Below are 16678 nucleotides of genomic sequence, written 5' to 3' on the forward strand. Positions count from 1 at the left end.
TTCTGGCTGTGCTGCTAGCTAATTGGAACTAAAAGTGTATCAGCTGAACCAAATCACATAAGAAATTAGCTTTTGAGAAACTATAAAGCTATAAAGTTAAGGACTTAAACAGTGCTATTAAAAAATAATGTAATGAAATTGCTCATGTCTTTATGTGCTCTGATTTGTCAGATCATTGAGTATCTGCTGTATCAGATAAGAAGTGATTCCTGTGCGCTGCTGTTTGTCCCAGATGTGGCCCGAAGGCGCCGCAAAGTCATTTTTTAATGTACAGGTGTTTGATTGAAATTGAATTCTGGTCTTTGCAGCAGTTGCCCCCTCCAGGGGATACTATTTGCTCTTTGGGCCAGCTGCTAACATCGACATAAATCACGCCTCCGCCGTCTTTTCCAATTCTGTCTCTGCTCATTTGTGTCAATAAATCGCTCGTATAAACCCTTTGCTGCCATATGCTATTTCCGTCTTTTGGAGGAGACAACACTCCGCTTAATGCATTAGCCTGTTATGCTGATTTTAGTTGTAATTCTCCCTCGGAGCAACAAGTGTGGCGGATACTTCTCCCCCGCTGCACGCTGGGATTATATCTCATTGGCAGGATACACTGAGCCCGGCTGATAATGAAAATGCTAACCAAAGTCATTTTATATTCGGAAACATCTGCCTGTGTAATAGGGCTGCTCATGAAAAAAGGATTAGACTTTGAGAGCCAGCGTGCAGTTGGTGATCCATCTCATTAAAACACACTCGTGTTTGTTTGTTTGTGTGTGTGTGTGTGTGTTGGTGTGTGTGTGTTGCCCTGTTTTTATGAATAATTAAACTAACTAGCCACTGTAACTGTCAACAGTTGGCAGGCCGGCTCCGCTGCTATTTGCATGATAGTGCTGCTGAACAAGAAAATGAAGATGAAGCTGTGTAGCCGAAAATCGCTTTGGTTTCAGCCGTTTTCATGCTTTTCTACGTATGAACGGATGCTGTCAAAGAGCCCTGAAGATAAAAAAAAACAGAGCAAGAGCCAATCCCAGCCTCCCAGATGTTGCCTAAAACATCCTTTTGCCACCAATGTTTGAAGTTGGTCGCCACTTTAATGTACAGTGGTGCTATTTATTATTAACTTTATGATGTGAGATTGGATGTTTTTCTGCAGCTTGAGAACATTTTAAGGTTGGTATCTGTCCACTTTATTCCCTCTCCTCACTTTAAAAGCTGATATTCTCTTTGTCATCAGCTTTTTTGTAAATATCACAAGTTAAAACGCTAATTTGGCTCAAAGTTTTTACTTTTATTCTTAGATTTTCTACTCCCTACAACGCTGCTACAGGTGCATCAGGCTCATGTGAGCTTTAATTTGCATACTATCGCCAGCTGAGCGCCTCCCTCCCCCTTCTCTCTCTCTCGTCCTGTCTTTGTGAATGAAGCCGCTGTGTGGTCAAAGATGAGGAAGTGTGATGTCTATCTGCACCAACAATGCACTGAACACATTTAGAATATTCAAACAAACGGCTGATCATCCCTGCAGGAATGTAATAACCGTCTGAGCTGAAGTGTATCAGTCCAGAAACAGGTTTGCATTATAGTTTAGTGCTTACAAAACAAGTCGTAAAGTTTTTTTTATGGCTGGGTTTTGCATCGATGACGCACCACCTTCTCCCACATTTTAACCTGAATATCATGAAACTTCTACTCACATTGCTTGTGATTGAATTTCTCTTTATTAAAGATTGTGGCTCTGAACAAAACTAAGGAGCGAATGCGGCCTTACCACGTCTACCACGAGAATGAAGACCCGGACATCAAGAAGATCAAAAAGGTAAATAAATCAGCAGCGTTTAAGTCATGAGATTCTTACAGTATGTGTTTGCCTGCATCTGTCCTGCTGCCACTACTGTGTCTCCACAGGTGCAGAGCTTCATGCGGGGCTGGCTCTGTCGGAGGAAGTGGAAGATTATTGTTCAGGACTACATCTGCTCTCCTCACGCTGAGAGCATGAGGAAGAGGAACCAGATCGTCTTCAATATGGTGGAGGCAGAGACAGAGTATGTAAATGTGCCCGGAGTGGAGAAAAGGTGTCACTGTTGTTAGCCGTACATGATGCTGTCTCGCTCACCGTGGCTCCGGAAAAGATGCTCTTCAAGTTGTTTTTTTTTTAGCACGATACAGTCGATACGAAAATACAGATTGTGCAACCGTTTGTGTTACATAAAGCAGACGGTTATGTGAGAGGATTCCAGACAGTTTTGCAAATTCTGCATTTATTAAAACGTCGGATTTGCAGGATTTTTTATTTTTTTTTACAGCAATTGTGATGAAGTGCCTCAATTTGTCTGCTGTGTTCATGTAATTTAATTTTTATTGGATTTAATTAAACTAAACTGAATCACAGTCAGATTAACAGACCCCGAGTGGAGGAGAAAAAAACAAAACAAACACCCACTCTAATTCAGATAAACCTGCTGGTTTTTTATTTCTGGACCAACTTCAGCTGTCATGAATAAAAATGAGCTATAGAGCGGAAGGTTTAAAATACATCTTTAGTTAAAACGATGGTAATTGAGAGCTGAGGACACATTTGATCAGGTGTTACGTGGCGGTAAAGTGGTGACAGTGTCAGGTTACACAGAAGATTTTCTCTCCTGCACAGGGTTATGACATTTATTTCAAGTGGTAAAACAAAATGAACTAAAATGATCCGGGAAGGATGTTCAGAACATGTTAGTGATGTGTGTTCACAGTTTATTGTACTAAATTAGAACAATAAAACCTTCAGGAAATAGTGTCATCTAACTGTAAGACAGCATATATTGCATCATGATAAAAACTAGTATTACATTTAACACCAGTACTGTCTTCATGGAATATATTTGATTAAATATGGTGGGTGCCGCTGTAGCTCACCCGGTTGAGCTGGTGTCCCATGTATAGGGGCTATAGTCCCTGAGTTCGAATCCCGCTCATGGCCCTTTTCCGCAGGTCCTTCCCCCAGTCTTCTCCCCCACTTTCCTGTCTCTCTCTCAACTTCACTGTCATATAAAGGCCAAAAATAAACTGTTAGTACAGGTAGTGCAGTATGACTGTTTGTCTCTGTGTGATGACAGGTACGTCCACCAGCTCTACATCCTGGTCAACTGCTTCCTCAGACCTCTGAGGATGGCTGCCAGCTCCAAGAAACCCCCAATCAGCCACGACGACGTCAGCAGCATCTTCCTCAACAGGTGTGTATACATACAAATGTGTGTCATTATTCAAACATTTTGGTCCTCCTTTGATTTCTTTGATTGGAGGCCCCAGCAGAGATAAAAACAAATACTAAAAATGTTCCCACACTGTGTTTCCTGTGTGTCTTCAGCGAGACCATCATGTTCCTACATGAGATTTTCCATCAAGGCTTGAAGGCGAGGATCGCCAACTGGCCAACTCTGGTGCTGGGTAAGCTGTGACTTGACCTCACACTATGCGTGAAACACACAAATACACACACACACACACACACACACACACACACACACACTCTCTCTCTCTGCAGCCACCCAGTTACATCAAGGTCAGGTTTTCAGTGGTTTCCGTATCTAGTTTGTCTCATTCAGACGTCAGCTTTGACGTCTTACTGCCCTATTCACACACACACACACACACACACACACACACATTATCCTATCTCAGTCTGCAACAAGCGCGCTCATTGTCTTGACAGACAATGACCGCCCGGACCAGAAGGCATCCCATCATTTCACCTCCTAAAACAAACCCCCTCCTCGACAGATAAGCATCACCTAGGAGACAGACCGCTGAAAGACGTGGCAGCAAATTACTTGTGACAAACTCAAAAAGAAAAGGGGTCTGCTGATTAAATGTACCGCCTTTATCTGACTCTTTTCTGCAGGCTGTGGCTGAACGTAGACTTTTGATCAACAATATGTTTTATATCAAACAAGCTGCTGTTGTGTTTCACAGCTGGTTCTTTGTTTTACTGTCATTACGTTTATGAAAATACAACACAGTGTCCTGTTAACCTGCACAGACGCTGCACAGACGGCTATAGGTATCAATTTGTTTGAATTTTTGTGGAAACCAGGTTTTGCTTTTCCTTGCGTGATAATATTTCTTTCGTTCTTTTAACCCTCTGAACCCCAGAGGTGGTTCATTTTTACTCACTGTGAGCAGATTTTTCACTGCAACATAAAACTCTGCAGCTCTATAGAAACCACAGCAAGAACTAGAGAGCAGGTTATAATGCCATAGGTGAATTTCTTTGAATCTTTATTTTATAAAAAAAGAGAAACAAAAACAGTGCAGTTCAGCCAAAAAGTCACAGAATGTGAGTCACGACTGTCGGTGAACGCTGAGTCATCGCTGACTTCAGTTGGGAGCACAGACTTTTACAGGATCTGGATCATGTAGACACCTTATTTTTTGACAATATTTTACAATTTTAAATTTAAATTAGTTTATTTTGACCACTGCATGCAGTTTATGAGTAGTTTAGTGACTGTCAAAAAGTTGAAAACCTGACTATTCGTTATGTTTTTACCGTTTGTGGCTGATAAACGGTGTTACGGTTTCTAACAAAATTACATCCTTTAGGGTTTTTTTGGGGTTCAGAAGGTTTAGAACATGAATACAATGACACATAAAATTTTTTACTTTGGGTTACATCAATCATAGAGATTGAAAATCTTCTCCTCGTGGTCCACTGGTCATTTGCACGGGACCAAAAAACAGTCGACATGATCAATAAAGAAAATCACCAGAGAAACTCCCAGGAGGACGTCATGTTTTCTGAATTGGTTTATTCAGTGTCTGTCACTTACATCATCTTCCGTAACCTCCTTTCTTTGTAATTTGACTATTTTTGAGCTGACATGACATTAGAAAACTTTTTTACCTTCGTCTTGCTGCCTCTATACAGTGAGCTCAGCCCTCTTAAAGACATTATTTGGCCTTTAAGGTTTACATTTGGACCAACTATCAAATTGTGCAACAGCAATGCACGACGATACCACGTTCAAGAATTAGATCAAAGGTCTAAAAATGAAACGCCAACTAACCCAGAAAGCTCCACCGGTGAAAGATCAACACTAAGTCCCCACAGGAGGTAATTAACCCGGTAAACATGCACACAGAGTGCACAAGAGGAAGGATGCTGCATTAGCAACACATTGTGCAGCTGGCTCGGTTTGCACTGAACTGGTCGCACAACAACTGAATTTTACTAATAAATCATCATAAAGCAGCTTTAATTAAAAAAAAACAAAAAACAAAACAGAAGCAGCAGATTATATTCCAGCAAAAACACTTGGGAAAGAGATGAAAGATGATTGTCAGCATCAACAACAGCTAAACTGTAGCCATGGCGACGGCAGCGGTCGCTACTAGTTACAGATATTTTCACTGGAACCCGCTGCTGCATGTTGGATCCTCGTGTGACTTACATACTCTACATATGTATGTGTTTCCGTCTGCAGCCGACCTGTTCGACATCCTGCTGCCCATGTTGAACATCTACCAGGAGTTTGTGCGTAACCACCAGTACAGCCTGCAGGTTTTGGCCAACTGCAAGCAGAACAGAGACTTTGACAAGCTGCTGAAACAGTACGAGTCCAACGCCGCCTGCGAGGGAAGGATGCTCGAGACCTTCCTCACGTACCCGATGTTCCAGGTGGTTCAACTGTCACCCCGCTGCAGTCTGTGTTCACATATTGCTGCCAGGTACATTTATTTTAACGAACTGTTTATCTTTTCTCCGACAAGATTCCTCGTTACATCATCACCTTACATGAACTACTGGCCCACACACCTCATGAGCACGTGGAACGCAAGAGTCTTGAATTCGCCAAGTCCAAATTAGAGGAGCTGTCCAGGTACGTGTCACAACGGTCAGCTTTGTTGATGCATCTCAGCGCCGAGCTAACTCGTGTGTTTCTGTTCAGAGTAATGCACGACGAGGTGAGCGACACAGAAAACATTCGGAAGAACCTGGCCATAGAGAGGATGATAGTGGAGGGCTGCGACATCCTGCTGGACACCAGCCAGACCTTCGTCAGGCAGGGTGAGTCCTCATCAGGGCGCAGCGGATCTCGGCTACAATCAAACCTCTGGAGGTCCACTGGACAGTCAGCTGCCTGCTGACTCGTGATCGGTGGTGGAGCAGTTCACCGAATCGTGACATTAGCGACAGTAAAACTTTCTACAAGGGGAAGGATTGGCTTCCTCGGCTTTCCCAGTTAAAATGTGACTCTAAGGGCCTCAACTGGTTGAGCTGGCGACCCATGTACTGGGGCTATAGTCCCCGACGCTGTGGTCGTGGGTTCAAATCCAGCCCATGGCCTTTTGCTGCAGGTTCCTCCCCCATTCTTCTCCCCACTTTCCTGTCTCTCTCTCTCTCTACTGTCCTGTCAAATAAAGGCCAAAAAAATAAGTGACTCTAAAAAGCTATCAATAAAAAAGGGGAAAAAATGACATATTAGCAAAAAAAAGTCTCAATGAATTACTTCCTACATAAAAAAACTCACCTTCATTCTGCTGTTTCCACATTAAACTCTCTTTTAGCTCTACAAGTTCTCACGTCTTCATGGTGTGAATAAACATTTCACCTGTGATCGTGGCTGTATTCTTATTGTCACGATGCCAGACAATAAATCTGAACAAAAGAAGTCCGTTTTCATCACTTCTGTCTAAAACGTGCTGCATAAACTCTACTTCATTTGTTGTCTCTGGCTTCGAGCCATAATTATTGATTCCATATCTCGTTGCGTTGCTAAATCTTGTTCCTTAGAAACACACTGAATCCACATCAGCGCTGAGGCATTCTATAATTATTAGAGTGTGCATAAATCTAATAAGAGCAGCTTTCTCCTGTTTCATATTAATCTGATTTATCAAACATGGCCAGACATAAAATCAGATTCCATTTCCCTCTTAAATGTTATTAAGTGATGATATCTGCCAGTGAGTTAAACAAATGGCACGATGCCATCCAGGAGAGCAGACTGTGATGAAGTCCCTGTAGCTGTAGCTGAGTGACTGTACAGCAGTGTGTTGACAGCGTGGGACTTCTGCCCATCCAAGGTCCTGTCTGTTTCTGAATCCATAAGGAAAAGACGCTAACCCTGCTAACTTTAATGATTTCATAATTTCTACTCTCATTGCTCCACGAGGTAAACACACCAAGAGCATGTGTGGGGAAACTTTTGACAGACACATGTTTGCCTCCCTGTGAACGTCCAGTAAACACAGCTTAGTGTCAGCCTAATGAAATGAAATGTCGTCCCTCCACAGGCTCTCTGATCCAGCTGCCATCGGTGGAGCGAGGGAAGCTCAGTAAGGTCCGTCTGGGCTCGCTGTCTCTGAAGAAGGAAGGCGAAAGACAGTGTTTTCTCTTCACCAAACACTTCCTTGTCTGCACACGCAGCTCTGGGGGGAAGCTACACCTGCTAAAGGTGAGAACACTGTTACCTGTGTGCTGTGTACCTCACTGAAGAAACTCCTTCTGGAAATCGACAGCACCTCTTATCCATGCCTGCTTTCTCTTGCAGCAAGGTGGAGTTCTGTCCCTAATTGACTGCACGCTGATCGAGGAACCAGATGCCAATGACGAGGAATGTAAGTTTACTGCCTCCATGACGTAGCGTGCTCACATTGTTGACCATAGACTGTATAAAAGATGGACGCAGCAACCTGAAAAATGAAGCCAACCAGGAAGTGTCAAAAACCTGCAATATCACTACGTCCGCTAGCTGCTGGCTCCAAAAAGCCCTGGATCACAAAATACTGCATTCCTACAGCTCAGGATTTTTATCTTATTAGTTTTCATGGTCAAGTCCAGAGATCAGGTGGCCAATCTGAAAATAAATCAATACTGAATTTTTAAAAAATCGTCAACATTTTGCGGGGCAAGGGGCATGGCTGGCTTGATTGACAGTCGGCAGCGACGATGCAGACGAAGCGAGCAGAAGGCGGTAAATGTGGGCGGGGCAGAGAGGGCCCGCCTCTCAATCCGTCTGACCAATCGCTGCTCCTATGGCTCCGCCCCCCTCCGACGATTTTTGCGTCACTGGCTCCAAAAATCCAAGATGTCAACCAGGAAGTAGCAAAACCCTGGCTTCATTTTCTCAGTGCAGAAACCAACATCACGGTAGCTACGTCCATCTTTTATACAGTCTATGGTTGTCGACACACGGACGCCTCTTATTGGCTCATTTAGGCTCTTCACCACTCATGGAGGTTAATTAGGTGTCAGGCGATAAGAGTCCCGGAAATTACTTCCCTTTAAATATCAGATGCTCACCCCTTTAAATGTCAGGGTTTGATCTTTTAACATTACAGGGCCATTATTTTTTTTTTCAACAAGAATTCTTTTTGCAAAGAGGCAGCCTGATGAAACATCTACACAAACACGAGACGCACACCTGCCTTCACTTTTACACTTAAGCCTCAGGGGGTGCACAGAGGGAAGATAGCAGGTCTGCCTAATTAACCCTCTGTGTGTGCATGTGTGTGTGTGTTATGTTTTTGTCATTAAATGGTCTGTTGTGCTGTAAAAAATCTTTTTCTCCTCTATCTCACAGCTAAGGCCGGAGGTCAGGTTTTCGGTCAGCTGGACTTTAAGCTGGTGGTGGAGCCGACAGACTCGCCTTCGTTTACCGTGGTGTTGCTGGCGCCGTCGCGGCAGGAGAAGGCTGCGTGGACCAGCGATATTAGCCAGGTAATACACAAATCGCACAAACGCACACCCAGACAAACACAGAATAACAAGAACCTCCAAATAGCGAGAGCGTGTCTCCGCTGGGCATTGAGAAGGCTTAGTGATAAGTAAACACAGACTGTGGTGCAGCTCCCCAGGGCCGAGTTCAGCTCACCGCCTCAGTACTTCACAAACAGCACACACACACACACACACACACACACACACACACACACACACACACACACACACACACACACACACCGTACAAGCATGTCACACTGAATTAACTCTTGTCAGACAGAAAAATACACTGACAGTTTTAAGTGGCTTCTTTTTCATATCAACAAGACTTCTGGAACTGTTTGGAAGCAGTTTTGTTTTGAATCATAATTTTATAATGTCACATGCTCCACCAATACTTTGGATAATTAGCGTCCGAGCACCCAGAAGGGTGAGAAGACCCCATTGGAATAGCTAGGGTTTTTTATTATTATTAGTCATGACAAAGAGATGCGTTTTTGAGGTCTTAAACGTACTCGCACGTGCACAAAACTTGGCACAAAACTTTTATAATTAGGGGGAAATAAACACCTCAATAGAAAAATGGCTCAACAGCACCACCTAGAAAATTGCGAAAAAAACCCGCCCCCGATCACACTTTCATGTAGAGCCACGAAATTCGCCACACACACGTAACATCCCGAGACGCACAAAAAAGTCTCAAGAACACATACCTGAAACTCAACAGGAAGTCGGCCATTTTGAAAAAAATTTTGGCCAAAAAACTGGCATTTTCAAAATCTATCTCCTCCTAGGGGTTATGTCGTACACACCTGAAATTTGGCCAGCACAAGATACAGGACGTGGTGATTAAAAGTTATTAAACCGCTTCGCAAAAGTCTGACGGTGTGGAAATGGCGGCCCGTGCAATTTGGACCTGTGGCCATTTTACGCATTTTCGCGGTGTTTCCGGCATTCAACGGAGTCCTGTCGGAAGGCCGTTTCACCTACAGATACGCAATTCGCTGGGCATGTGCAGCAGGTCGGGACACACAAAAAATTCAATCAGCTCCAAGCCCTAAACCTAACAGGAAGTCCGCCATTTTGAAAAAAACATGGTCAGAACTTTGATTTTCGCTCATTTTTGGCCATTTTCAAAATCTATCTCCTCCTAGGGGGAACGTTGTACACACCTGAAATTTGGCCAGCACAAACTGCAGGACATGGAGATTAAAAGCTATTAAAACGCTCCACAAAAGTCTGACGGCGTCAAAATGGTGGCCTGTAGAATTTTGCCAAAACATCATAACGCGCCATAAAATGCAGTGTAACTGGCCTGTACGCGCTCCGATCTTCCTGAAACGTGTGCTCCGAGTCCCAGCCAGCACGCCACGCCACGCCACGCCACGCGCTCCGCCTCGGCTCGCCATTAAACAGGAAGTGGTGGGCTCACAACACCGCTTGGGGGCGCGGCCACAACCATACGCATTCGCCACGAAACAGGAAGTGAAGTGTAAATAGCCTGCAAATGCTCAAAGTTCCCACGTTTCATCTCAGTAGGAGCCACATTACATACATATGCACACAGTCTCATGTTCTTCAATCCTCTCATGGCCTGTCTCCCGTCTCCGTCTCTGCAGTGCATCGATAATATCCGCTGTAATGGCTTGATGACCAGCGTGTTTGAGGAAAACTCTAAAGTCACCGTGCCTCACATGATCAAGTAAGTGTCTTTGTTTGTGCAGAGAGGAACCCTCATCCCTTCATGCCACGCACGTGTTGCAAACCTTAATTTGGTAGCACATCTGGGTGAAGATATTACAGTTGTGTTGATTTATAGTCAACTGTTACGTATTACGGCTTTTTTTCTTTTGATTTATGCCTTCTGTGCTTGACGGTATTCTCTTGTTTTTATCCTCCTCCTTTGAAATACGTTGGTGGTGTATTTATTAATTTCTGTTTTGGCTCAGCTACTTTCACGACCTTTTTTTCCTTGCTTAGCGGCCCAACAGTCACCCATGCTCGGTTGTGTGTTTGTGTATGTGTGTGCTCGTGTATCCATCAGATCCGATGTGCGTCTCCATAAAGATGATGTTGACATTTGCTTCAGCAAGACGCTCAACTCCTGCAAGGTCCCCCAGATCCGTTACGCCAGCGTGGAGCGGCTGCTGGAGAGGCTGACCGACCTGCGCTTCCTCTCCATAGACTTCCTCAACACCTTCCTGCACACATACAGGATCTTCACCGCAGCCACCGTGGTCATGGACAAACTGGCCGACATCTACAAGAAGCCCTTCTCCTCCATACCGATCAGGTCCTACCGATCACGCATGCACTCACAAACACAGAAAAAAGTACCAGACAGAAATCTCACACACACACACACACACACACACAGAGTTAAATGGCACCTCATAAATCTGCAGAAAACACTGGTTTGGTTCATATTTTTTTACCAACATTTGTATATTTATTCGTGCCTGTTTTGTGTGTGTCGGTCCGGTTGGTGGATGAGTTTTATTAGCTTCCCCCCCTCTGTTTTGTTTTTAAAATCTGTGAATGATGTTGTCAAAGTTGTGGGTCAGTGTTTTGGACTCTGCGAGCAGCTTCCACCTCTGTCCACAAGGGTAAACACACACCGACTGAAATACATACCAGCCTGTGTTCGGAGGCCAACAGCACAGATGCTTCAACAAAGTTTTTGGCACAGTTGTAGGAATATACTATGTGTTAGATGAGGCGTCTCTCTCTTTCTCTCTCTCTCATATTAGGTGCTTGGCTCCATCAGAACTGTGTGTTTGTATTCCTTCCACAGCTTCACTCAACTTAGCTTTTTAACAGGAAAAGCTTTTCCTGGTACCTCTGCCCAAGGGCAAATTGGCATGTAAAGCCCAACTCACCTCGGCTTGTGGCTGGCTTCACTGGAGGAAGCGTCCGGGGATCAGAGGTGTGCAGGAAGGGTAGCGGGAGTCTGCGTTCTGACATCTTTACTTTGATTTTTGTCTCCTTCGTTCTCCAGAGAGACGGTACAAAAAGCAGCTTATAAAGAGGACATCAGTTACTGTATGACAATGGCTTCTTTAATATATGGGTGCTTTTAGCCATTGCTAGTGATGCACCAGAATTTTAATTTATTGAACAGATATCCCCTTGAGATGCAGCATCTCACTTTCAAAAGAGTCCTGTTTTTTAGGTTATTGAATTTTTGTTATTCCTGGTCTTGACTGAAACAACTATCAGATGGATTGAAAATTCATACCTCCCAAAGGATGACTTGTGATGGCACAAGTTATTCCTTAACTTTCCATTTCATTCCATCATCAGGTCAAGTATTGATTTTGTCCGACACTTTTATTCATGAACAAATACCTGCAAAACTACTGACTGTCGGAGCTGAATCTACCAGAAATTAAACTATGTGTGAGATAGCTCCATTCGTTTTATGAAGCAATAGGAGAAGACATTTAGGTCTCACTCCATGTATTTATTTATCAGATAGTTGAATAAACATACGGAGCTCTGGATCAAACTTCTCACCCGAGCACCAACAACGTTAACGTCAGGACACCAAGTCTGACTGCTTCTCCCTGATCCAGTGTACTTGTACTATTACATGTGCACAGAATGTGTTGCAGCTAGCTGATTGGCTCCTCCGTGTCCTTGGACCTTCTTCCACCATCTCGTAGGTGCAGAAACTCGCCACTCAGCACCCAACTGTTGAGCACCTTCAGTTCCTCCCTCCTGCAGATACCTGCTTGTGACAGAGAAATATTCACAAACCACCAAGTCCTGTCTCCACTTACGCTTTTTCACGTTGTAGTTGTTTATAAGTTATGTTGATTATGCCTTAAGATGATAATAAAAGATTAAGATAATAATAAGAGGTTGAAATAATAGTAAGATATTATCAAAACATGAATATAAACTATATGATCCTAACATAACTTTCCATCAAACTCAGCTTTTACTTCATCTTTAGCTCTACAAATGCCTCATGAGCTTCAGTTGAAGGCCATTGGACTCCTTTTATTTGGGTTGTTGAAGACATTTCACCAATCATCCAAGAGGCTTCATCAAATCTAACCAACTGATCAGGAGTCACAAATACATTTTGTCACCTCAAGCTCACATGGATAAACTACCAAAGACTTACAAACCTCAAGGCGTAAATGGTTGTGAAACTGCCAAGCGAAGGTTGACTCATCATGTTAATGGTGGAGAACTTAATGCTGCATTATAAGCACCTGATGAATAGTGTTGTGAACCCCCTCCTCTGTTTGGACATGGCTGTTTAACATAGGGAGGGTTATGACATCACTTATCAGGCACTTATAATGAAGTATTTAGATTACCTTGAACATCTGAAATGGACCCAAAGTGGACTTCTTTTGATTCAATGGAGAGGAGTAACTTCTAAAGAGTTATTTTATTCTTGCTTTATTTGTTGTAACATTAAAAATATTGTGTTGGTTTATGATTCATTTACTTTGTGTGGCTTATACATACTTATACCACAGACAGGGGTTGTGTGAGAACATTAGCTCTTTGTGGGGCTTAAAACTAACTTGGTTAAACCCCTACAAATGTCACCACAGTGGACATGCATATTGACTCATCTCTCACCTGGCTGTTTCAGAACCACTCACACCTTGAGGTTTGTGAGTCTTGGGTAGCCGCTGGACGTTTAGCCATGTGAGCTGGGAGTGACGATAAATAGTTATCATAAGGACCAGAAACGAGAACCACTAAAGCTCTGATGACTAATTAACAAGCGTGCTAACATGTTAAATTGAGCTGGTAACATGCAGATTTAGCTCAACACGCTGCTGTGACTGACATCTTGTTTCAGCCTTGTGTTTTGTTTCGTGGCTATTTTGCAATTTCATGCAAATATCTCTCATAATTCATGCACTTCATCATTTCCATGGCTTTCAGTTGACAATTCTTGTCAAAGACTGTCGTTTCCACTTTTTCACAAATGGTGACGCTAGAATAAAAATGCCCTCTTTGGCTGGGTCACATAGTTTTTTCTGTTTTGCCAGATTAGAAAGGTGATGCCCCCCATTTCATTTCTGCATATGTCTCCATGGACACACACATGCATGAACATAGCAGACAGACAGAAACTCAGCTTTCTGTTCTTGTTTCATGCTGGATTTTCCTCCCACATGGTCGCGCGTCGACATCTGGTAGACTGAACATATGCTGCTTCAGACACATTCTCCCTTTTTCCCTCAAACACACCTTTGTTTTTCCTCAGAGGTTCATCTATCATCCCTCCATCATCCTCCCTCAGACCGACCTTTTATCTCTGTTACATCTCTTACTCGCGCTGTCACGTCTAAATCCAGTCGTCACAGCCATCCATTTAATCATTTTTTTGTGTCATCCATCTCCCTTTGTCTCTTCATATCCTCCCTCCGACTACAGGGCGCAGTACCACTCATTTGACCGTCTGTCCATCTCATCCATCTGTCCTGACTACAGTCTGAAGATCAAGAAGATAGCCATGGATCAGTCCAAGTAACCGACTCTTCTCTTCTCTCTCTGCCTTCCTTTCTTACTGTCTCTATCCTACTTTTCCTGCCTGTTCTTCTTCTCTTCTGGTCTTGATCCGACACTAAACTGAAGCATGACTTTCCCGTTTACTCTGCCTGAACAACTCAGAGGGCTTGGATGAAGCATTTCAGATTGATGATGTGTAGACAGGAATGTCTTGAATCTGCAGCTGATCTGTAGCATGTTTTGTCACCGGAGCATCGGTTCCTCGAGGCTGTTTCTTCCTCTCCGTTACCACATCGATCCTTTTTTTTTTTGTTGTTACTCGGCTTTACATCTGAAGCATCTTCCTGCCGCCTGCATCCTCTTTTCTTGCTGCTTGCTTCAAAGTTCTCCACTGGTTTTCATGTGTATTTCCCTCCTCTATCCGCCTTTATTTCCTCCTCCGTCTATCTGGGATGCAGTTTGCTCCTCGACTGAATCAGAGACTTGTGTGTGAATAAATGATGGCTGTGTTTATCTATGCATGATTACTCTCCTCTCGCTCTGTACACACTGGCTCTCGGAGTTAATGTCGTCGCCAAATTGATAACCGAAATGCTTGTTGATTAAAGCTTTTACACTCCCATTGCCTGGTAAATAAGGCATTTAACTGTTAGAACTGTAACCGGCGACAAAAGATCGATGTTTATTTATTTCTGTGCTTGTCTGTGACGTGGGTGCATTTGTGTTGATGTTCCTGTTTTTGACAATAAAATTATAGGAGCAACTTTGAGCTTTGAGGGTCTTTAAAGGTTTTAGATATCCCTCGATTTAAAGACCGGGCAGTGGGATGATGACTCTAAACATGACAGAAGAGAGCCAAACAGCAAAATATACATATAACCGGCCAAGTCAGTCCCATTACCTCCATCAAACTAGGCACAAAAACCAGCTAATATAAACAGTTCCTCTTTCCACGTCCAGCAGAGATGATTCATTCGGTGTCGTGTTTTCTTAACTTGTTGATTACGAGTGTAATATTTACTCTCTGTTTCTGCCACCACCGAGCGAGAGAAATATCAGCCTCCTTAGCTAATACATTTTACAGCTTGTCCATCAGCTAGACTCCAACTTTGCCAAGCCAAGGCCAGAGCCAGGGCTGGCCAGGATAGCGTACAGTGGGTTTAATAGAGCGTCTTCATTTAAAAAAAAAAAGCAGCTGCCCGATACTAACACCCACGAGAGCAGTGCGACTGAATCCAAACAGTAAAGTTTCAGGCCGTAAAACTAAAACAGATGCCTGATAGTTGTCATAAAGCTTCATTAAGCTAAGTGGAGCAGCATTTCTCGTCATGATTCTCTGTGGTTTTGTAATAATTAGAGCAGCTTTACGTTCACATCGAGCTGCTGAAGAACCGTTTACACAAACGTACGAAATCCTGACACGCGTGTGAACGTCCTGGAATTAAAACCGACAGTCACCGGGGAAACCTCAGAGAGATGTTGTTTTATTTCCAGCTCCGTGTGCTCCAGTATCACGACGAAAAACTGTGTCACTGTTCTAATACCTTCTGACTGCGCTGCATGTGCCCACTCATTTTAAGTCACTCTGAATAACTACAATAGCTAAACACCCCAAATTCAGCTCTGAAAGCCTCGAGCTCCCACAGTACTCGGTGAAATCCTAATTTCTTTCCCATCTTGGTGATGTTATTGTATTCTCAGCCCAAATTAGGCATTTATCTCCAACACAGGAAATCTACCTGACAAAACCCATTTTCTAATGAAGCTTTTATGGTTTGGGGGATAGAGACAAGCCAGCTCTTTATGTGTTTCTTTTTCATTCTTCTCTCCTTTTCCCTGAACTCTTTTTTTTTTATTGCTTTTTTAATATCCTATTATTTTACTAACATATTGCTTTCTTTCCCCTCCTTCAGGTCCTTGGAGTTGTTTTTTGCCACCAATCAAAACAACCGAAGTGGCGAGCACACAAACGACAGATCTCCTCGTCTCTGCCGCAAGTTCTCCTCTCCTCCCCCTCTGTCCATCTCGTCCCGCACCTCCTCCCCGGTCCGAGCCCGGAAGCTGTCCCTCCACTCCCCCATCACGGCCAGGGTGGGAGGCCTGGACCTCACCAGCCCTCTGTCCAACTCCAACCACAACACGTCCCAGTCGGCCGCCAGCAGCCCCACATCAGCCCAAACCCCCCAGACTCCCACGCCTCAGACCCCGACCCCGACCACCTCCTCTCCTCCCCCTCCACCCTCCTCCACCTCCCCTCCGCCCAACAACTCCAAGCCGCCGCTGGACCAAGTTCCTCCCATTCCCTCGTCCCCCGACCAGAGTCCCTGCCAGACCGCGGAGGGGGACGAGGTGCCCAGGATCGACCCCTTCTGTGGGAAGCTGCGACGGAGCATCCGCAGAGGTACGTTGAAGTTTCTGCAAAAAAAAACATTTATACTTAATAGAGAATTAGGGTTTTCTTGAAATGCAGCAACAGGACTCTGGCAAAATAAT

General features: G+C 43.9%; 1 protein-coding gene across 3 annotated transcripts in view; it reads left to right on the plus strand.

Moving 5' to 3' along the window:
* The window catches only part of rasgrf2b (Ras protein-specific guanine nucleotide-releasing factor 2b), a 54926-nt gene that overhangs the window by 25074 nt on the left and 13174 nt on the right, over positions 1–16678 (plus strand). Inside the window, exons 4-17 of one of the 3 annotated variants that reach the window (XM_008281581.1) lie at positions 1718–1807; positions 1897–2033; positions 3093–3209; positions 3344–3423; positions 5460–5653; positions 5746–5855; positions 5925–6043; positions 7273–7433; positions 7530–7596; positions 8562–8698; positions 10321–10403; positions 10746–10994; positions 16099–16295; positions 16377–16586. In XM_008281581.1, coding sequence (XP_008279803.1) covers positions 1718–1807; positions 1897–2033; positions 3093–3209; positions 3344–3423; positions 5460–5653; positions 5746–5855; positions 5925–6043; positions 7273–7433; positions 7530–7596; positions 8562–8698; positions 10321–10403; positions 10746–10994; positions 16099–16295; positions 16377–16586 — 1951 coding nt within the window. Of the gene's footprint in view, positions 1–1717; positions 1808–1896; positions 2034–3092; positions 3210–3343; positions 3424–5459; positions 5654–5745; positions 5856–5924; positions 6044–7272; positions 7434–7529; positions 7597–8561; positions 8699–10320; positions 10404–10745; positions 10995–16098; positions 16587–16678 lie in introns of all 3 variants that reach the window. The other 2 variants (XM_008281580.1, XM_008281582.1) reach the window with 2 other exon arrangements.

The sequence above is a fragment of the Stegastes partitus genome, unplaced genomic scaffold, assembly GCF_000690725.1.
Source record: "Stegastes partitus isolate 25-593 unplaced genomic scaffold, Stegastes_partitus-1.0.2 Scaffold237, whole genome shotgun sequence".
In the NCBI taxonomy this organism is placed as follows: Eukaryota; Metazoa; Chordata; class Actinopteri; family Pomacentridae; genus Stegastes; species Stegastes partitus.